At 34.7% G+C, this 23,426-nt stretch overlaps 1 protein-coding gene across 3 annotated transcripts in view; it reads left to right on the top strand.

The window, feature by feature from the left end:
* Window positions 1–23,426, top strand: part of Ubr1 (ubiquitin protein ligase E3 component n-recognin 1) — a 157,887-nt gene that overhangs the window by 45,232 nt on the left and 89,229 nt on the right. For all 3 annotated transcript variants that reach the window (XM_046460970.2, XM_058584728.1, XM_046460969.2), the window contains exons 5-7: window positions 4,091–4,201; window positions 15,177–15,307; window positions 18,549–18,687. In XM_046460970.2, coding sequence (XP_046316926.1) covers window positions 4,091–4,201; window positions 15,177–15,307; window positions 18,549–18,687 — 381 coding nt within the window. The remainder of the gene's footprint in view (window positions 1–4,090; window positions 4,202–15,176; window positions 15,308–18,548; window positions 18,688–23,426) is intronic.

Genomic DNA, 23,426 nt, shown 5'->3' with positions numbered 1-23,426 from the left:
CAAGGCAGGCTTTTCCTGGCGGGGAATGGACTACCAGTTGAGGGAGGGGGTCATAGGGAGGAGTTGTAGCTCTCACCAAGGTCCAGATGAGACATAGAGTTTGAGAGTGGTGAGGATCACGAAGAGGCTCAGGAAGGATGACAAGTGATGGAATGACAGGTCCTCCTCAGGCTCTCCAGCTCGAGTGCATCCTTGTTTCTGCTGGCTGAATCCCTGTTCATTTGCTGTATCATTTATATTAAATTTTGGGGGCTTTTGACTCCCCCTTTCAATCCTTATCAGCTACTACCGATTTCTCAGTGACATTATTTACCTGGGGTCAGAAACATCTGGTCTGGTGGTCTCCACCCTGCCAGGAGCTTCACTCTCTTTATCAGGGTGAGGGGAAGTAACTTGTTTTAGGCCATACTGGAGGGATCTGTAGGTGTGCCTAGTGAGACTGCAGGTTAAATTGGAGTTTTTAAAATGGAGTTGCTTAGGCTCAGGCCTAAGGCCATCCTAACAAATTGTATTCAAGTAAAAGTTTTTATGTAAGTTTATGTTCTCATTTCATTTTGGACCTAAGAGTGTGATTGCTGAATCATAAGTGGATGTTTGACTTTCTTAAACTTTTTTCTGTCCTGTTGATGCGGTTTATGCTATCATTTATGTAATTGACATTTTAAATTTATGTGTTATTAAATTTGCCAAATTTTTTCATGCTTCTAGATTTTGTGACTTGCTTCTTTGGCATTCACTTTCTCAAAATTATGCTGACAAACAGCTACATTTTTACTAACAGTGGGGTTCCAGCAGTGTACTCTATATATGGAAGAAGAAAAATTACTGAGTGGTATAATCCTATAATACCAGCTACTTGGGAAGCCGAAACAGGAGGATTACAAATTCAAGGCTAGTCTGGGCCACTTAGTGAAACCTTGTCTCAAAAACAATAAAACAAAAATAAAACAAAAACAAAAAACTCAAAAGGGCTGGACATATGGCTCTGTGGTAGAGTACTTACTTTGCATGCAGAAGGCTCTGAGTTCAATCCCCAGAACTATAAAAAGAAAAAGAAACAAATTCATTTTTTTTTTTTTTTAGAGAGAGAGAGAGAGAGAATTTTAATATTTATTTTTTAGTTCTCGGCGGACACAACATCTTTGTTTGTATGTGGTGCTGAGGATCGAACCTGGGCTGCACGCATGCCAGGCGAGCGCGCTACCACTTGAGCCACATCCCCAGCCCAACAAATTCATTTTTATATCTTAATTTCTTGTTACTTTTGTTCTGTTGGTTATCCCAGTAGTAATAATTTTGTCATCTAGTCTCTTTTTCCCCTTATTGATCCTTTTATCTAGTCTGTGTTCTTTGACTCTTCCTATTGCTTGTAATCAGTCATGTTCTGTTACTTTGCTTTCTCTCGCTTTTTTTTTGTTGTTGTTGTTGCATCTTTCTGAGATCATGTAATGTTTACATTATTTTATCCATCTCTCCACCTTTGATTGTTCTTAACTCTACTATTAAATATATAAAATGTTTGCCATCATTTTTCTGTTTCCTCAATTACATGGTTAATGAAGCTCATCCTTTGGTACAGGGGTCAGTAAACTGCAGCTTGTGAGTCAAATATGGCTTACTATTTTATATGGACTTCAAGCAATGTTTCAGTATTTTCACCTGGTTAGGGAAAAAGTAAAAGGAATAGTTAGTTCATGATTTATAGAAATTATATGAAATTAAATTTTCAGGAGTTAAGTATATAACTTACCTCTTGTAGCACAGGCTTAACATATGTAAAGCCTTGAGTTTGATCCCCAGCACCCCTGCCACCGCCAAATTCAGTGCCCATAAATGAAATTGTATTGGAATATAACCACACCCATCCATTTATTCTATGGCAGCTCCTAAAATATAGAAATGCAAACTAAAAGTATTATTTCTAGTCAAGCTATAAAAATACATTCTGGACATATCAAAACTTAGGGAACAGCTGGGTATGGTTGCTTACACCTGTAATCCTAGCAGCTCAGGAGTTTGCAGATCTTCACTCAATTTTTAGACTCCTTAGGAAGGGCACATGTGTATAGTGCTCCCTAATTTATTTATTTTGGTACCAGGGATTGAACCCAGAGTTGCTTAACCACTGAGCCACATTCCCACCCCTTTTTTATGTTTTATTTTGGGACAGGGTCTCGCTAAGTCTTTAGGGCCCCACTGAGTTTGCTGGGATTACAGGTGTGAGTCACCACACCCAGCTGTTCCCTAAGTTTTGATATGTCCAAAATGTATTTTTATAGCTTGACTAGAAATAATAATTTTAGTTTGCATCTTCTTCTTTCTTCCTCCATCCTTTCCTTTTTTCTCTTTTCTTTCCTTTCTTTCATTCCAAGGATGGAAACAAGGGCCTCATGCATGCTAAGCTCTACCCCAACCCTCTGTATTTCTCATTGAAGGTATTTTAGTTCAATTAATGAAGGTTTTCATATCCCCAAATACTTTGTTAAAAAATACTTTTAGGGGCTAGGGTTGTGGCTCAGTGGTAGAGCGCTTGCCTAGCATGCATGAGACACTGGGTTCAATCCTCAGCACCACATAAATGTAAAATAAAGATATTGTGTCCACCTAAAGCTAAAAAATAAACATTAAAAAAATACTTTTAGTTGTAGATGACCACAGTATCTTTTATTTTGTTATCTATTTTTTTTTGTGGTGCTGAGGATTGAACCCAGTGGTGCCTCACATGTGCCAGGCAAGCACTCTACCACTGAGCTACAATCCCAGCTCCCTCAAATACTTTTGGAGATAATGTAATTCCTTTTGGAGCATTGTGTTACAGTGTTCTTCAGCTTTGTTGAGTTTTGACTCTCATTTGCACTTTTTGCTTTTTAATTTATTTTTTGCAGTGCTTGTATATTCTTTTTCATTTTTGTGTACAGGAGTAATAAGTACTCTCTTCTGTCATTTTTGCGTTCTGTCTAATTTTTTTAATATATGACGGTGGTGGTAATGATGTGAGAAAAAATTTTGGCATGTCTTATTTCTGTTTCTGTAGGATCTTTAATTCTTATTTTCTTTTTCCTTCACTGCAACATCTTTCTGCTCATTTTCCCAGTGAATCAATGAACCTTTGTTCAGTTTTCATCCCTTAGTGCTTGGCTTTGTCTTTGGGGAGACATTTTGTCTATATTGTGTTTGTCTTCTGCACCTCTCTGCTCTTTTTCATGTAGTATCTTAAGCTACCCTTTCTGGTTGTCTGTACCTACAGTCTTGAAGTGATAGGCAATGAAAACTGTTGAAACTATATGAAAGTCATAGGTCTTTGATCCTAGTAATTCTGGAAAGTTTGTAAAATATACAATTTTATGCCTTATTTTATGTTTTGGAGAGGAAGGTTTTGAGGAAGGTTAAAAATTAGGTTGTTGTTTTGGGCTGGGGATGTGGCTCAAGCGGTAGCACGCTCGCCTGGCATGCGTGCGGCCCGGGTTCGATCCTCAGCACCACATACAAACAAAGATGTTGTGTCCACTGAAAACTAAAAAAATAAATAAATATTAAAAAAAAAAAAAAAAAAAATTAGGTTGTTGCCATTATCCTCTACCTGAGTTTGTGTGTGTGTGTGTACACATGTATGTACATACACTAAAAGGAAAAAAGTCATGAGTAAGTTTTAGTTGTGTGGAACATCAATGTCAATGAAGATACTATATATATTTCTTAACTACTATATATGTACCATTGATTTAAGAGTCTGTTTAATTAAAAAATCTAATTAATAAAGCAATATAGGTATTGTAGTTTTTTTGCACACTTTTCAGTCTGTTATCCGTCAGTTCAAAATTTAAACAAGTATTATTTTAAAATTAGAGTTACATTTCAAAAACATACAATTTTGAAGATTCATTTTGTTGTGAAGAAGTATTTAGGATTTTTTTTTTTTTTGGTTTGTTTCTATTTTGGGTAACAAATATTTATAGTGAGTTTTGTTATTCATTTTCTATTACATTAAAGACAATTAAGGATGAAGTATTTGTGAGACTTTATTAGTTGAGTAATCTTTTGTTCTTTCTTGCTTTGTGATATGTCAAAACAAACTCATTTCATTTGTCAGATGCACACTTCTACTGGAGGAGGGTTTTGTGACTGTGGAGACACTGAGGCATGGAAAACTGGCCCTTTTTGTATAAATCATGAACCTGGAAGAGCAGGTACTACCAAAGAGGTAAGATTATTACTTTTAAGAAATTGCTAACCATTTTAAACTTGTTGAAATTAGATGAGGGCTGGGGATGTGGCTCAAGCGGTAGCGAGCTTGCCTGGCACGCGTGCGGCCCGGGTTCGATCCTCAGCACCACATACAAACAAAGATGTTGTGTCCGCCGAAAACTAAAAAATAAATAAATAAATATTAAAAAAAAAAAAGAAATTAGATGAGAATAAATGTGACATATATGGGTTAAACTGAATTCCATTTAGAATTCCAGTCTTTTTGTTATTATTTTTAATTTGTAAAGAGGTTGTTTTTTTTTTATTTCTCACTTGAGAATTTGAAGACTTGATAACAAAGTAGGAATGGATTTGCAATGAAAAATTAAGTTTATAACACTTTTTAAGCAATTAACTCTGTAAGTAAGAGTAAGTAATGTATAAGTCTAAAAGAACAAAATGATGTAATTATTAATAGACAACAACAGAGTGTAATACAGTGGAAAACAGTTGAATTGATATAAATTCAATAACTGCTTTTCTTCTCTTTTTGGTACTGGGGATTGAACCCAAGGGCACTTTACCACTAAACTACCTCTGTAGCCCTTTTTATATTTTATTTTGAGATAGGATCTTGCTAAAGCTTAGGGTCTCACTAAGTTGCTGAGGCTGGCTTTGAATTCACAATCCTTCTATTTTAGCCTCAGGAGCCACTGGGATTAAGGCATGCACCACGATGCCTAGCAATAGCTGCTTTTCTGAAAGGAAGAAAAGCCAAAAAGGTCAAATAGATTCATCCTAGTCAAGAAACAACAAGATAGGTATAAACACTTAGAAATGTGATGGGGTAAATAACGATAGGACCATAAATACAGAAAAATTTAAAGGATTATAAAAGACTCTTAGAATAACCCTGTTCTAATTCATTTGAGAATTATTTGTTTCATCAGACAGTATAAAGTACCTTAATGTATTCAAAGACAGAGAGTAAATTTCGTCAGTAATCACTAAAAATTTTCAGAAAATTGTCACGAAAAAGTGCTTCCCCCAAAATGCCATATTCACATAGTTTTGCAGACAAACCCTTTTAAAATATCAAAGAATAGCTTTTGTGCTTTTTGAATTCTAGATACCCCTATAGCAGTGAATACTTCTAGGACCCTGCTGTTGATTTATCTCCTTTTTTTTCCACTGTGGTACTAGGAATTCCAGCAGATCCTTGTTCATGCTTGGCAATAAGCTACACCCTACCAATAAGCTATACTCCCAACCCTTTCTAAATTTTATTTTGAGACTGAGTATTTGTAAGTTGCCCATGCTGGCCTCAAACTTGGCTGTCTTCCTGGCTCAGCCTCCTGAGTAGCTTGGATTAGTCATGTCTCATAATGTCTGACTTCAAATGTTCTCTTATATACCATTTCCCACTAAAATAAATAAGATTTATAATACCTGCTTCCAGGTTTGGGTAATGTAAATGTGTGTGAGTTTTCGACCAAAGAACCAGGGACCAAGCTCCAAAAGGCTCCCATTGATCTTAGTTGGATAATTGGGCTATCAAAATAATAATAATAGTAATAATAATAATAATATCCACTGTAATAACACAAAATAAGTAGATATCCTAATGAAACTTAAATGAAATTAAGTAAAACCTGTTTTTCACCATGGCAGTAAGTATTTTTACAGTGTTCCCTACTGTAAAAATTGAGGTGATTTAAGGGAATGAAATAAACATTTTTTCTACCTTTTCTGTAGGAATTGTATTTTATAGTAATCAGGTATCCATAGTTCATTAGGAAAAGTTCTTGTTTCTAGAAGAATTCAGGCTAATAGAGAAGGGCAATGGAATTAGGAAAATAAGCATTTTGTAAACCTTAAGGAAATATTTGGTTTGAGACAAAGATCTTTGATGTATGCTAAAACCACTAAGAGTTAGGTTGATGAGGAATGATAATAACATGGTTCAAAATTATTTGCTAGTCATAGACTATTTGCTGGTGGTTAAGAGGGGAAAATGAAACTTTACAATGGAGGTATAATACTGTTATCATCTCAAATCAAGCATCAGTGTTAATATCATGACTAATAAGAGTGAAATGGTATCATAAGCCTCCTCATGTGATGTAAAATAAAGTATTGGTTGATTAAGAGCATTTAGGTAAGAAAATGTAGTAAAAGGCTTCCAGATTGGGAAGGAAGAAGTAAAACTAATTTTATTTGCAGATGACATTATTTTGTGTATTTTGAAATCCTCAGGAATTAAAAAAAAAGTATTAGAACTTTTTAAAAGTTCAGCAAGTTTGTAGGTTACATGATAATTCTAAAAAATCTCTTGTATTGATCTACATTAATAATGAATAGTTACAGTTCAGAGATGAAATTAATAAGATGAATTCCATTTATTATAGTTTCAAAGAGTATAAAATATTTAGGAATGGATTAACAAAAGATGTTCAGAATTTGTACTCTGTAATTTTCAAGCATTTATTGAAGCAAATTATTGAAGATCCAAATAAATGGAAAAAAAATCCCTTATTTCTGGTTCAGATGACAATATTGTTAAGATTCCAGTACTTTCTCAATTGACAATCCCAGTTAGGAGTTTAAAAACAAGCAAAAAAAAAAAAAAAAAAAAAGAAAATTTTTAAATAGGAATGAAAACCTGACTCTAAAATTCATATTTAATTGCAAGGGACCCAGAATAGCTAAAGCAGCCTTGAAAAAGAAGAAAGAATTGAAGAGGCTCACACTTCCCTATTGTGAAACTTACCATGAAGCAACAGTAGTCAAGATGGTATGGTACTGGCAGAATGATAGCCCTTGGTCAGTGGAGTACAATTGAGAGTCCAGAAATAAACCCACATGTCTGTGAACAACTGATTTTCAACAAGGATATAAAGATCATTCAGTGAGAAAAGAATAGGCTTTTCATCAGTGCTGGGACAGCTGGATATCCATATGTAAAAGAATGAAGTTGAACCTCCAGCTCACATGTTTATGTAATTTTTTATATTTAAGACTTAAATCAGTGGCTGGGCATGGTGGCACATATCTATAATTCCAGTGGCTTGGGAGGCTGAGACAGGAGAATCGCGAGTTCAAAGCCAGCCTTAGCAATGGCGAGATGCTAAGCGCCTCAGTGAGACTCTCTCTCTAAATAAAATACAAAAAAGGGCTAGGCATGTGGCTCAGAGGTTGAGTGCCCCTGAGTTCAGTCCGTAGTACCCCCACCAAAAAAAAGAATTAACTCAGTGTATCAAAAAATGCAGGAGCCAAAACTATAAAACTCTTAGAAAAAATGGGTAAATCTTCATGGCCTCAGGTTTGGCAATAGATTTCATAGATATGGCACCAAAAGCATGAGTTAAAAGAATAAAATAAGGAGGCTGGAATTGTAGCTGAATAGTAGAGTGCTAGCCTAGCGTGTGTGAAGCACTGGGTTTGATGTTTAGCACCACATAAAAAATAAATAAAACAAAGGCATTGTGTCCAGCTAAAACTAAAAATATATTTTAAAAAAGAAGAAAATAAGATGCTACATTGAGCAATGTAGCTCAGTGGTAAAGTGTTTCCGCTCTGGATTCAATTTCTAACACTGGTAAAGAAAAAGAAAAAATAAATAAATAAATTAGATTTAATAAAAATGTAAAACTTTATCAGCTATGACACTCTTTGGTATTTATCCAAAATACCAATATTAAATTCAGCATACTTTAGAGATACATTTATATACATGTTTATCTCAGCACAGTTCACATTAGCCGCATTATGGAAATAGCCTAGGTGTTCAACAAAAGATGAATGGGTAAAGAAAATGTTATTTATATATGCACAAAGAAGAATGAAATTGTGTCATTTGCAGGAAAAACTGAGACCATAATTTTGAGTGAAATAAGTCAGATTCAAAGAGAAAAGTATCTGTGTTTTCTAACATGTGTCATGGAAGTAGAAGAGAGATCATTAAAGGAGAGGAAGGGCATCAAGGGGAGAGGGGAGGAGAGACTTGGGAGGTTTAGGGGAATGAAATTGATCAAATTGTATGTGTGTGTGTGTGTGTGTGTGTGCGCGCGCGCGCGTGCATGTGCCACAATGAAATCCACCATTCTTTATACATAATATACAGAAAGCACACTCTAGAAAGCACTATCAACAAAATGAAAAGGCAGCCCCAGAATCGAAGAAGTATATTTGTAAATCATATGACTGCTAGGAGATTTTTAAGTAGACTTTATTGAAGAACTCTTAAAACTTAATAAAAACACAAGTCTAATTTTAAAACTGAACTAAAGGTCTGAATAAATGTTTCTCCAAAGAAGGTGTATAAGTACATGGAAAAATGCTGAATATCATTAACCATCAGGGAAATAAAAATCAAAACCCCTATGAACTGGCTCTTTACAACCACTAAGATGACAATAATCAAAAAAGGCAGATAAGCCAGGTATAATGACACATGCCTGTAATCCCAGCGATTTGGAAGGCTAAGGCAGGAGGATCACGAGTTCAAAGCCAGCCTCAGCAACTTAGCCAGACCTTGTCTCAAAATAAAACAATTTTTAAAAGGGTGGTTAAATACCCTGAGTTCAATTCCTGGTATGAAAAAAGAAAAAAAGGCAGATAATAGCAGGCATTTGCAAGGATGTGACAAAATTAGAACCCTCATATAATCTAGTTGAAATATGTAATAATATAGCCTCTTTGGGAAAAAATCTGGCAAATGTAGAGTTATTGGCTAAATGTAGAGTTACTTTACAGCCCAGCAATTCCCTTCCTGGATAAATACTCAAAATAATTGAAAATAAGTGTTAAAACAAATATTTGAACATGATTGTTTATAGCAGTATTATTCATAATAGCCAAAGTGTGGAATCAATCCAATTATTCATCAAATGATTAATGCTTAAATATATGCTAAGTGAAAGAAGCCTTCCATAAAAGACTATTTTAGAACATGATTGCAATTATATGAAATGTCTAGAATAGGCAAATCAATAGGGACATAAAATAGTGGTTGTGTAAGCTAGGATAGATGGAAGCATTGGTGGGAGTGGTCCTATTATTAACAGTTCACTTATGAAATATTCTTACTAAAAATGTTGAACTTCATAAACCCATTTAGATCTAACTTTTAGTTTATAGGAAATATGGAGATGGATGAACAACATATATAAATACCACAAGGAAGATAAATCTAGAATATAGGACTTTTACAGAAAAATTGGCCTGGTCTCTTTCATGAAGAACAAAAGGCTGTGGGGTGTGGGGGTGGGAGATTCATTTAGATGTCATAACAACTACAGTTAGTGTGTGAATCTTGGTCTCAACAAGCATTTACTGAAGATTTGAAGGGTAATTAAGAAGATTGAATGTGGTTCAAAGTCAGCTTCAGCAAAATCGAGGTGCTAAGCAACTCAGTGAGACCCTGTCTCTAAATAAAATACAAAAATATAGAGCTGGGGATGTGGCTCAGTGGTTGAGTGCCCCTGAGTTCAATCCTTGGAACCCCCCCCCCCTTACAAAAAAAGAAATATATCCTTTGATAATTTTCTCAATTTCTTTTAGGGCTATTAGTTTCAAATCATGTTTAATATTGAAATATCAATGTATTATGGATAGAGATAAGACAGTTGAATGGGGTAATTGGCTGTCTACTAAGAAAAATAAGTGAAGCTTAATATCAGATAGTTTCCACAAACATCAATGATTTACCAGGGATTGAACGCAGGGTCCACTTAACCACCAAGCCACACACACCTCGAGCTGTTTTTTGTATTTTATGTAGAGACAGGGTCTCACTTGATTGGTTAGGGCCTTGCTAAGTTGTTGAAGCTGGCTTTGAACTTGTGATCCTCCTGCTTCAGCTTCTTGAGCCTCTGGGATTACAGGTGTACATCACCATGCCTGGCAGGTATTGATTTTTTTTTTTTTTTTTTTAAGAAAGAAAGTTTGTATTAAATAGTAGAAAATATGGGTGATTAGAAAAAACAACTTTGAAATAGATTGGGCCTTTCTTTGAGTTTTGAAAAATTCAGAAACCATTAAAAGGAAAAGATTGATAACTTAAACTTCATAAATGATTTACATCTTCTTTATAGCAAATAGCTAAATCATGAGATTATGACAGACTGGGAAAAATATTATGCTGTGTTACAAAAGATAGTGGTCCCGTGTTACAAAAGATAGTGGTCTGTTGTTAAGAAAACATTGGTTTTTCTGTGTGTCTACACTGTATGAGTATTTATTTTTTTATTTATACAACTCTAAATGTAAAGGAATTATATTTGGAGAAACAAAACATGTTTCCTTTCCTTGAGTAGACTACAACATCATGGCCTCTAAAACAAATGTCCTTGGTTGGTTTAGTTTATAACCACCACATACAACTAGCTCTGTGACAGTGGAAAAGTCATTAAATCTTTATGCTTCAGTTTCTCCCTCTGAACCAGACTTTTAGCATCTGCCTCACAGGCTGTAAGGTTTAAATGAAATGATACATGTAAAGTACTTAGAATATGCCTGGCATTTAGTAATGACCCATTTAGATATTGTCATCATCATTAAAATTATTCTTTTAATAATTACTTCTTTTCCCATTATGTGTACTTTTGGCACTAATAACACTTTATATTTGTATAATTTTTTTTTTTTTTTTTTTTAAGAGGTGGAGTTTTGTATTTCCCAGATAGGTCCTGAACTCCTGGTCTCAAGTAATTCTTCTATCTTAGCCTCCCCTGGTATCTAGGACTACAGGCGAGCACAATTTTACTCAGCTTTTTGTATAACATTTTAGACTTAAAGTCCTTTCACATACATTATTTTTTCTTCATTATTACTTTATGAGGTGGATTTAGTGGTCTCATTTTACACATGTGGAAACAACCTCAGTATGGTGATTTACTCCACTTTGTACAACTGGTCAAACCAACTAGTTGGGCTTAAAATTTCAGATCTATAGACTCTGGTCCCCAGTACTTTTTTTTTTTTTTTTTTTTTTTTAAAGCTTGGATTTAGAAACAATTTCAAATTTATAAAAAGTTCCAAAAATGACAATAGTACAAAGAATACTCACATACACATTACCCAGTCACTTATTGGATTAGCATTTTATCACATTTATCATTTAGCATTGTTTTGTGATTGCCTCCATTATTTTTAACTTATTTATCCCAAATGGTTATTTATTCATTTGACAGATATTTATCAAGTGCCTAGTTCTTGGTTAAAATCATTAGATGTCTGTTACCTGAAATATTCTATCTAGTCTTAACCCTTTTAGTACATTCTCTTGTTTTTGTTTTGTTTAAAAAGCCCTTTTAATTCTGATTGTTTCAATTTCTTTCTCTTGATATTTTTTAAATCATGTTTGCACTGTGATTGTGTGCGTGTATGTTTGTGTTGGCCTCAGGGCTTCAAGCATTCTAGTCAAGTGCTCTACCACTAAGCTGTTATCTCCAGCCCTGTAGCATGACTTATATCCTCTTCATTCAGTAATTGGTCTTTCAGGAAGTCTACTTTTAGACTTGAAGTAGCTGAGGAATTCTTAGGAGTTAAGTTGGCTCATTGAGTTTTTTGTTTTTTTTTTTTTAATTTTTTATTGTTGGTTGTTCAAAATATTACATAGTTCTTGACATATCATATTTCACACTTTGATTCAAGTGGGTTATGAACTCCCATTTTTACCCCATATACAGATTGCAGAATCACATCAGTTACACATCCATTGATTTACATATTGCCATACTAGTGGCTCATTGAGTTTTTAAAACAGCACCCCACTTTGGGGTTTTCCTGAAATCATAAGACCACAAAACACTGAAATCAGTCCCAGACTAACCCAATCTTGGATTTTTTTTTTTTTTTTTTGATTTATAATTAGATTCAGATGGTCTAGATATATACTGGAACTGATTCATAATCTGGAGGTTTGAGAAAAGATGTCTACCTTATAGGTAGCACATAACTAATCAACCCAGGCAACACAAACAATCCTGTGTATTTAGCATTTTGCTTTCTTTCTGCTTTGGTGAACGTGGAATCTATATGCTGCCAAATGCACGGCATTGTGCCAAACATAATGGAAATTTACCTAGGGTAATCAGACCTGGCTGATACTAATAGCTAATCACCCAGCATTTGGCAATATCTTTTGAAGAGAGACTCCTTTCCCATTCATGTAAAAGCAGTTTTTCTCTAGTTTTGCAGTGTATTTCTGCTTATTAATTTGTTTATTTTGGCTTTTTTGGTAACTTTTATTTAAGTTATAGTTCTTCTGTTCCCTCTAATTGACCTTGTTTTCTAAGGTGTAGATGCTCCTCTTGAAAATTTCTTACATATTCACCAGATCTCTTCCAAAGAACTCAAAGCTTCTGATACAATATGGAAACAGTGAATAGTTTCTTTTAACTCTTCATCTTGAACTAATTTCATGAAGAATTACAAGGAAATGCTGAGTGGAAAAAAGAAACAGAAATGAAATGGACCAGTAATAAACCTAGTACCTTAGGCATTCTTTTTATCTCTCTTCAACAAAGGCTTCTGAACAAAATATCTAGAGAGAAGATGACCTGTTAAAGAGACGGTATTAAAGTGTAAATGAGTAGGTTAGTGGTTTGTGATGATACAGTCTATAGGAATTCGATTAAAATTTATTAAAAGCCTTATACTGAATCAGTTTTATTTTTTATTTTGTTTTATTTCATTTTTCATATGCTGAAAGAGCTACTATACATATTTTTCTTACTTATTCCACTTTTAAAACAGCTTAGTGAGATGTAAATTGCTTACATATAAAAATTCATTTATTTAAAAGAATATAATTCAGTGGTGTTTTTAGTATATTCACAGTTTTGTAATCCTCACGATAATTGTAGAACATTTTCATCACCCAAGAAGAAATACTACTACCCATTAAAATGTCGCTATCCATTTCTCCCTACTCCCATCCTTAGACAACAACTAATTTACTTTCTGATTCTATAGATTTGCCTCTTGTGGACATTTTATGAAAATACAATCATGAAATATATAGTCATTTGTGACTGGTTTCTTGCTTTCTTTCTTTTTTTTTAACAACTAATTCTTTTTCTTTTTCTTTTTTTTAAGTTGTGGATAGACACAATATTTATTTATTTCTATGTGATACTGAGGATCTAACCCAGTGCTTCACATGTGCCAGGCAAGCACTCTAGCGCTGAGCCACAACCCCAGCCCTGTGATTGGTTTCTTTTACTTAGCATAATGTTTTCAAGATTCGTCCATGTTGGGGCTGGGGATGTGGCTCAAGTGGTAGCGCGCCCGCCTAGCATGTGTGAGGCACTGGGTTCGATTCTCAGCACCACGTAAAAATAAAATATATTGTATCCACCTAAAACTAAAAAATAAGTATAAAAAAAAAAAAGATTCATCCATGTTGTGGCATTCTCTCTTACAGCCATGTATTCTGTTGCATAGATACACACCACATTTTATTTATCATTAATTGATGAACGTTTAGGATGTTTCTACTTTTGTGCTATTATGAATTATGATGCTATGAAAATTTGTATATAAATGTGTGAACATATATTTTCATTTCTCTTAGTTATATACTGAAAGTAGAATTTCTGTGTCATGGTAACTATACTTAACATTTTGAAAAACTGCCAGACTATTTTCCACAGTGGCTGCAGGCTTTTTTATGTCCACCAGTAGTATATAAGAGTTCCAGTTTTGCCTCAGCATGACTAACACTTATATTTTCGGCCTTTTTGATTATAGCCACCCAACTAGGGGTGAAGTGGTAGCTCATTATGGCTTTGATTCGCATTCTATAATGGCTTATGACATAGAGCATTCACATGCACTATTTCAACAGATTTGCACATAGCCACTTCGTAAAAAGGCAGATCAAGTATTAAAGACATTTAAAAGATAAGGAACTGGGCTGAAGATGTTGTGGAGAACACCTTTTATTAATGTTCTGTAATGAACATAGCATTGCACCTTTTATTAATGTTCTGTAATGAACGTAGCATTGTTGTTGTGGAAGTTAAAAGACCCAGGTTTTAATTTTCCTCCTCTTTACAGGCTCTTTGACCTTATCTTTTTTTAAATTATAAAAATCTCATTAAATTTGCCATTTTAACCATTCTTAAGAATACAGTTCAGTAGTATTAATTATATTTACATTGTTGTGCAACAGATCTCAAGAACTCTTTTATCTTTCAATACTGAAACTCTGTACCCATTACACACTAATTCCCCCTCTTCCCAGCCCTTGGCAATCAACTTTCTACTTTTTGTTTCTGTGATATGACTACTTTCTATGGTTAAGATACTTCATCTGAGCACAGTCATAAAGTTACTGGCTGGTTTACTTATCTTCTTCTCCTTTTTTTCTTTCTTTTTTTTTTTTTTCCCTAGTACTGGGGATCAACCCAGGGCCTTCCTTGTATTAGGCACATACTCTAGCACAACATCTTCAGCACAACATCTTCACACGTGAAGATTGTTCATAATGATATTAAGAAGCAAATAAACGGGCTGGGGTTGTGGCTCAGCAGAAGAAGGAACTTCTCCTTAAAAGATAAGGAGAAGTTCCTTATCTTTTAAATGTCTTTAATACTTGATCTGCCTTTTTACGAAGTGGCTATGTGCAATTCTGTTGAAATAAATTATGACTACAGTTCTTGTGAGTTAAAAGGGATAATCAGTTATTACATGAATTTTCCTAACCAAGCTTCTCAGGCAGAGAAGAACATTTTTATAAGGGAGAATATTGGTGAAAGTGGTTCCATGGTTCTGCCTTGGCGTCTTGTGTGATCTGTAACACCAACTTGGCCACAAGAAGGTAAACCAAACTGATAGCAACTTTCTTGAGCTCATCTGAGCAACTCTTTCCTGGAAGATGTGTTAATAAACTCACAGAAGTGATTGCTTTAAATAAATAACATTATCATCCTCTATGTTTACTTTTATACAGTCTTAGTATGTTTTTCTCTACTTTCTTACAGAATTTACGTTGTCCATTGAGTGAAGAGGTAATTGTTCAAGCCAGGAAAATATTCCCTTTGGTGATAAAATACATTGTAGAAATGACTATATGGGAAGAGGAAAAAGAACTGCCTCTTGAATTGCAGATAAGGTAGGGAAAATTGTTAAAAGGGAAAAGTTTAGTGATGATTGTCTATATTGCAAATAAGTGTTTGTTTTTTTTTAAAGACCTTTGTTTATTTTTTAGTTGTAGTTGGACAAAATATCTTTATTGTATTTATTTTATGTGGTGCTGAGGATTGAACCCAGGGCCTTGCACTTGCTAGGCGAGCGCTCTACCTTTGAGCCACAACCCCAGCCCGCAAATAAGTATTGAATAGCAATTTTTTTGGTTATTTGCTTCTTTTTTTTTAAATTGTTGATAGACCTTTATTTTATTCATTTATTTGTATGTGGTGCTGAGAATCGAACCCAGTGCTTCATACATACGAGGCAACCGCTCTACCACTGAGACAAAACCCCAGCCCTCTTTCTTTTTTAATATTTACTTTTTAGTTGTAGTTGGACACAATACCTTTATTTATTTATTTTTATATGGTGCTGAGGATCAAACCCAGGGCCTCACATGCGCTAGGTGAGTGCTCTACCGCTAAGCCATAACCCCAGCCTGGTTATTTGCTTCTTAATATCATTATGAAAAATATATAGTGATTAACTCTTGGAAGTATTTTCAAAATGTTTCTTTACATGAGATGTTTTGGTAAACACCATACAGAAGTTAAAGAGGAGTCTGTTAGGGGCTTTGCATTTATAGGTAAGCTAGTACTTTGATAGTTTTGTTCTAAGTTTAGCCACAGATCCCAGTAAGTAAATTGTTTGATTCTGACCTGGACCAACAACTAGGTTTCCCAAAAGGTTTGTGAACAAATAGGAATGTTGGAACAATATTTCTCTCATTAGCCCCGATCTTTAGCTTTTTTTTCTAATCAAGAAAGGTTTGGGGCTGGGGATGTGGCTCAAGCGGTAGTATGCTCGCCTGGCATGCGTGCGGCCTGGGTTCGATCCTCAGCACCACATACAGATAAAGATGTTGTGTCCGCCGAAAACTAAAAAAAAATTATTAAAAATTCTCTCTCTCTTAAAAAAAAAAAAAAAAAAAGAAAGAAAGGTTTGATGGTGAGGGTGAGGAAGTAGATCCTTCCCTGTGCTCTGGTAATGGTATACTAGAATTATTGCAGTTGTAGGGAATTAACTATTTTTTTAGCTAAATCTCAGCAATTTCTAACAGCCATGTCTTTGGTTATAGTAAGAGCTGCTCTTAACTTAAAAATGAAAAAAGGAAGATATAATTGAGCCTTGTGGGAATTTTTCTACCTGTGTAATATTCAGAATTTCACAAAATCATAGCACAAATCTAAATTTAGTTGATCTTTGAGTTTACTAGGGCTTTTTGTTTATTTTGTTCAGGAGAGAGAATTAAGAATATTAGTTCATATATTGTTTTTACTCTTGTTGGTCTATAAACTTCTTGGAGAAATTATATCCACAATTTTTAATTTCAAATAGGTGATAAAGTCAATTAAACCTTTTAAGAAACTTTGTGTCAGTAAACATAATTGAAGCCATCTGCCTACCCAAAATGGAAGAGTTGCTTGAATATTATTTTGTAATAGGTAGCACTGGTCTCTGGATTCACAGATCTGAGTTCTAGTACTACTTATTGACATATGCCACTGCTTATTGACATTGTGACCATGAATGTCCTAATTTGTTTGAGTCTCTGTTTCCTACACTGCGTGTAAGAGGGCTGAGACAGTCTGCTTCTTAAGAGTTATAAAGATCAATTGAGTATATTATAAAAGCATATTATAAATTCAATATATTTATTTTTTAGTTGTAGTTGAACACAATACCTTTATTTTTATTTATTTTTATGTGGTTTTGAGGAACGAACCCAGGGCCTCTCACATGCTAGGCTAGCACTTTATTGCTGAGCCACAACCCCAGCCCAATGTCTTTAGATTTTTAAAAAAGCAACACAGAATTTTCTTTCTTTCTTTCTTTCTGTCTCCCTCTCTCTCTCTCTCTCTCTCTCTCTTTTTATTTTCCCTTGGTATTGGGGATTGAACCTGTGGGGCACTTTACCACTGGCTACATTGCCAACTCTTTTTATTTTTTTATTCTGAGACAGAATTTTGCTAAGTTTTCAGGGCCTCACTAAGTTGCCCAGGCTGGGCAATTTGATACTCTTTTGTCTCAGATTCCCAAGTTGCTGGGAACACAGGCATGTAGCACTTTACCTAGCTGTTTTATATTTTTTATGATATCCTCATGTGACTTTTGAATATAAATATTATCCTTTTCTTAGAGATGGACAAGGCACTGTCATTTCAGCAAGATTAAGAGAGTATATGACATGTTTGAGGTACTACAACGAAAATGGGAGTGCTAGCACTTTATACAGCTTTACCAAAATATCTCTAAATGTATTATAATGTCAGTTCACTTAAATAAAAGTTATACATAAAATAAATATAATAAAATTCAGGAAAAATTAAATTTTAATAAAATCTGATCATATATTGTTACCTGCTTGAAACTTCTAAACTGGAGCTTGAAAAAGTATCCCTCTTTATCAGAATGCAAGGTAAACAGAGAGTGGAATATAAGGCATAGTAGCTCTAAAATAAAATTTCTAGAAGTAAGAAAAATTGGAGGAGGGGCTGGGATTGTGGCTCAGCGGTAGAGCACTCGCCTAGCACGGGCGGGACCCGGGTTTGATCCTCAGCACCACATAAAAATAAAGGCACTGTGTTGTGTCCATCTACACCTAAAAAAGAAAAGAAAAGAAAAACTGGAGGAAATACTATTATTAGTTAGTTAGTTTGTTTTGAGATTGGGCCTCAGTAGCTTACCCGGATGGTGCTGAACTCATAGGCTCAAGTCATCCTTCCACCTTATTCTCCCAAGAAACTGGGACTATAGGCATGTGCCTCATGACTGGCTAGGATTTTTTAAAATTCCATTTTACTATTCAACTTAAGATCCTTTCCTGCTGGGCAAAGTGACACATACTTGTAATCTCAGTGTCTTGGAAGGCTGAGGCAAGAGAATCAAAGTTTTGAGACCAGCCTGGACAACCTTATGAGACCCTGTCTCAAAATAAAGTAAAGAGGGCTGGGGATGTAACTCAGTGGTAAAGTGCCCCTGGGTTCAGTCCCCAGTACTTTAAAAAAAAAAACACCATTTCCTGTATCACTATTACAGTATTATTTTCCCACAGGTATGAATCTATATGCTGCTTTAGTATAGATGTCATATATTATTTTTGTCTATTTTTATCTTTTTCTTTTACTTGTTGCAGTATCTAAATGTGTCTTTTTAATTAAAAGGGAGAAAAATGAAAGATACTATTGTGTCCTTTTTAATGATGAACACCATTCTTATGACCATGTCATATACAGTCTACAAAGAGCTCTTGACTGTGAACTCGCAGAGGCCCAGTTGCACACCACTGCCATAGACAAAGAGGTTTGTAGTCACTATTTGAATTATACTTCTGTCTTACATTAGTTTCCTGGGAATGTTGATGGAGCCCTTGCCAAGTGCCTCAGTATTGTGTTAAGTATAACTATTTATTCCTTACATCTTGCATAAATTGGCTAGAACTTTGATTTTGGGTGTTTATGTTTCATAGTTTTAGATAAGGATTTGTAACTTCCCTCTTTTTAAATTTTTTTTTAGTTGTATATGGACACAATACCCTTTTTTTTAAAATTTATTTTTATGTGGTGCTGAGGATCAAACCTGGTGCCACACACGTGCTAGGCAAGCACTCTACTACTGAGCTACAACCCCAGCCCTCCTCTTTTATTCTTAATAATTAGAAACTTACCAAATATGTTTGACAATTATAGGTTAAAATGTCAGTTTAGGGTTAATCTATTCCTGTAGCGTTATTTATTGAATGAATGAATGCATGCATGAATTAAGAAATGATGATCATTTCTGAGATTTTTGACATGATTTGTTTGTATTATCTTTGAGTAATGTTAATTCTATGGCTTAGCTTTTATTTTCTTTTGGATGGCCAAAAGAAAATGGATTCTTTAGGTGATAGAGGTGTTTAAAAGAAATATTAATTTAACCCCTGCCCTTGAGAGGAATAGAATCAAGTGGAGGAAGAAACATTAGTAACTCAGAACTTTCCAATTTTCTTTACTTTCAGTGCTGGGGGTAGAACACAGGATCTCATGCATGCTAAGCAAGCATTCTACCACTGAACTGCATCCTCTGAACAAAATTTTCCTATTTATATGTGTGTGTGTGTGTGTGTGTGTGTGTGTGTGTTGTACTGGGATTGAACGGGCTCTTGCACTGAGCTACAAGCCCAATCCTTCATATTTTTTGTTTTGAGATAGGGTCTTTCTAAGTTGCCCAAGCGTAAACCCCCCCTGACTCCCCAGTTGGTGGAATTACAGCTGAGCATCCCTACATCCAGCTTCCATTTTTCTAATATACTTATTTTTAAAAGGTGGCTTAATATAGACAGAATAGGTGATTAGCTTCCCTTCTCTGTGTTTCTTACATATGTCTTATTTGGTGGCATATCATAAAGAAAGGGCAAATGAGAAAAAAAGGATATGAACATTTAATAAAATTGGCTAACATTTGCCAAGCATTGACATATTTCAGACATGGTGTATTTGAAGATCTCATTAGGTTTTGAGAACAACCTTTAAGATAGGTACTGTCATCTCTGTTTCATAAACCTATGCCCAGTACCTTGAGGTTAAGAGGATCAATATCTTGGCACACATACAATTCATTCCCAGTACATAAGAATTCTGGTTAGAATGATGCCTTTAATTTTAATATTCAGCCTGAGTGTGGTGGCATATGCCTATAATCCCAGCGACCTGGTAAGCTGAGGCAGGAGGATCACAAGTTCAAAGCCAGCCTCTTAGTGAGTCCCTAAGTAATTTAGTGAGACCCTGTTTTAAAAAGCAGGGGTGGGGGGTATGGCCTGGAGATGTGGCTCAGTAGTAAAGTGCCCCTGTTTCAATCTGTGGTTCCAAACCAAACAAAACAAACAAAAAACTTTAATTTTCATGTGAATCCTACTAGGATTTTATTAAAAATGTAGATTCTTATTTAGTGGATTTAATGTGGTGTAGGCAGTTTTTCATTTCTAACTAGTTCTTGGTGTTTTAATGGCTGCTAATGCAAGGATCATATTTCAACTAGTGTGTACTTTCTCCAGCATTTCTCTCCTGTATAAATAATTTTCTTTGCTCAAGGGCTAAAGAGACCAGTTTCACTGATATTATCTGCATATAGACATAAACTGAGTTTTCTCCTCTATTTTGAATGGTCTTTAGTTTAGGCATAGTCACGGAATATAATAATTCTATGTTAATGGTTAATTGGCCTCAGGTCAATTGTATTTCCAGATTTAAATATTTTTTATACTCTGTGGTTGGTTGATTCTGAAATCAGATTTATTTTAAGGAAGTGAAGAGCCTAAGAATTTGAGTGGGTTTGAGGAGGAATGGTGAAATGTATATTTATTTACAGTTAAGAAGATTGAGAAAAAGAGATTGGTCAGGCAGTCTTGAAAGAAGACAAGAAAGGTGAAAATTTAGGAAGCAAGAGAAGAATGAAAGGAGAAAAGGTGGCTGAGAAAATAAGAGGTGGTTGGGAAAGAGTAGCTATAAAAGAAAGAATAGAAGAAGACGAAAGAAAACAGTGAAGTGATTCATTTAACAAATATTTTCTAGTCCTACACAGTGATATCAGGTTATGCCAGGTTTTAGTGCCCTTATTAATATTGTTACACTGTGTTTTTAGGTTATAGAAGGAGCAATAAAGGTTGGTCAGGCTGATGATTTTCAACTACTATTTGAACAAGGGAAAGTCTACTTGGATTTTCACAATAGTTACAAAATGTATATATATGCCCTATCTTTTTCAGAAAGCTTGAAAGGAACTCACAAAGGCTTAACAAATACTCTTTCAATACTCTTCTTTTTTTTAATTTTTTTTTAGCTGTTGATAGAACTTTATTTATTTGTATGTGGTGCTGAGAATCGAACCCAGTGCCTCACACATGTAGGCAAGTGCTCCACCACTGAGCTACAAACTTAGCCCTCAATACCCTTCTTCTTTTTTTTAAAAAAAGTTTTTAAGTTGTAGATGGACAAATAACTTTATTTTATTGATTTATTTTTATGTGGTCCTGAGGATTGAACCCAGGCCTCCCACGTGAGAGGCAAGCATTCTACCTCTGAGTCACAATCCCAGCACCATCAGTACTCTTCTTAAGGGAAAAAAAATGTTTTGTTTTTGTCCTTATAGGAATTTGTTTACTGATAAAGTGAGTATTAACATACAAGAAAGGAAAAAAAGTTGAAACAACTGAAATTGCCTACCCCTGTATTGAGAATACAGTATCCCTATCCAGTGGTCCTCTAACTACTGCTTGAATACTTAGAGAGTTTGGTTCTGTTGAACAACACATTCATAGAAGAATTTATTTCCATGTTCAGTCAAAATCTGTCTCCATGTAAACTAACTCCCAGAAGACCTTTTGTTTTCAGATGGCAGCCCATGAAGTAGTTTAGTAAATCTATAATTTCATATTTACTATTTCTGCTTTCTTCTTCTTTTTTTGGCTGTTTGTCTTGTGATAATAAGCTCAGTCTGGTCAAACTTTCCTTCTCTTCATCTGCTTTCCTTGGATAAATGTCACCTTGTCAAAGACTCTCTTAAAATATGGTACTCAGTCAGTTCACTAAATATTTATACAGTCTTTTTTTTTATTAGTTGCTCAAAACATTACAATGATCTTGACATATCATATATCATACATTTGATTCAAATGGGGTATGAATTCTTATTTTTCCCACGTGTACAGATTGCAGGATTACATTGGTTATACAGTCACGTTTATACATACTGCCATACTAGCGTCTGTTGTATTCTGCTTCCTTTCTGTTGTATTCTGCTGCCCTTAATATTTATACAGTCTTTAGAGGAAATATAAAGATGAGTCAGATTGTTCTCTGCCTTCAGAAGATCATTCTCTGTCATTCTCATGAAAGAAACATTCAAAAAGATTTTAAAGATGCAATGATGCTCTTTCCCAATCCACATTTTGCCATCTTACATACAAAATTAACATTGCAGATTGTAAGAGAAAATCTTGGTGAATATTGTAAATATCAGGGTGTATTATTCCTGTAGAATTACTGTGAGCTAGCATGATCCTAGGACTCTAAGAAGTAGGTAACCCCATGAGATGAGTTGGCTTGGGAAGGTATGGACCTGGAATTTGTTCGTTTTCAAATGTAATGGAAAGATCTAGGTCTTCCAGTGTCTTTGTCTTATTTATCCCTTTTCCTACCACCATTTCCTCCTCCCATTCCCCCCCCCAAGAATTTAAAAAAAAAATTCATTGATAAGGAAAAATAAAACATGAGATAAGGTAGGCATATAAAACTAAAAAAAAAAAAAGTTGGCCAGATAGGCTGTATTGCAATTAGTCTGTTTTATAAATCTGTAAAGATGTATAGTTGTACATGTGTATACCTATTATAATTAGTTGAAAAGGTTTTTTTTGTTTGTTTGTTTTTGGCCAGCCCAAGCCTACTAAATTAAAAAGATGGTAAAAGGGGACCGGGTCTGTAGCTCAGTGGTAAAGCACTTGCCTTGTATATGTGAGGTACTGGGTTTGATCCTCAGCATCGCATAAAAATAAATAAAGATACTGTGTGTTTATCTGCAACTAAATAACTTTTATATATATATATATATATATATATATATATATATATATATAAAGTCTAGAGACTAGTATCAACATTATTTAAAAAAAAAAAGATGGGAAAAGGAGGGGAAAGAAATGCCCATGTATTGCACTAGGGTCATAGCTCAGTGGTAGAGTGCTGCCTAGCATGTGTGAGGCACTGGATTCGATTCTCAGCACCACAAACAAACAAACAAACAAACAAATAAATAAATAAATAAATATCCATCCATCCATTCATTGAAGGAGAAAGAAGAAGAAAGAAATGCCCATGTATTTAAAAAAATCTGGGGCTGGGAATGTGGCTCAAGCGGTAGCGCGCTCGCCTGGCATGCGTGTGGCCCAGGTTCGATCCTCAGCACCACATACAAAGATGTTGTGTCTGCTGAAAACTAAAAAATAAATATTAAAAAGTTCTCTCTCTCTCTCTCAAAAAAAAAAAAAAATCTGCCTTTCTTCAAAT

The sequence above is a fragment of the Marmota monax genome, unplaced genomic scaffold (assembly GCF_021218885.2).
Source record: "Marmota monax isolate L192 unplaced genomic scaffold, Marmota_monax_Labrador192_F-V1.1 WCK01_AAM20220418_F8-fsc00001, whole genome shotgun sequence".
Lineage (NCBI taxonomy): Eukaryota > Metazoa > Chordata > Mammalia > Rodentia > Sciuridae > Marmota > Marmota monax.
This window is presented reverse-complemented; position numbering and strand designations above follow the sequence as displayed.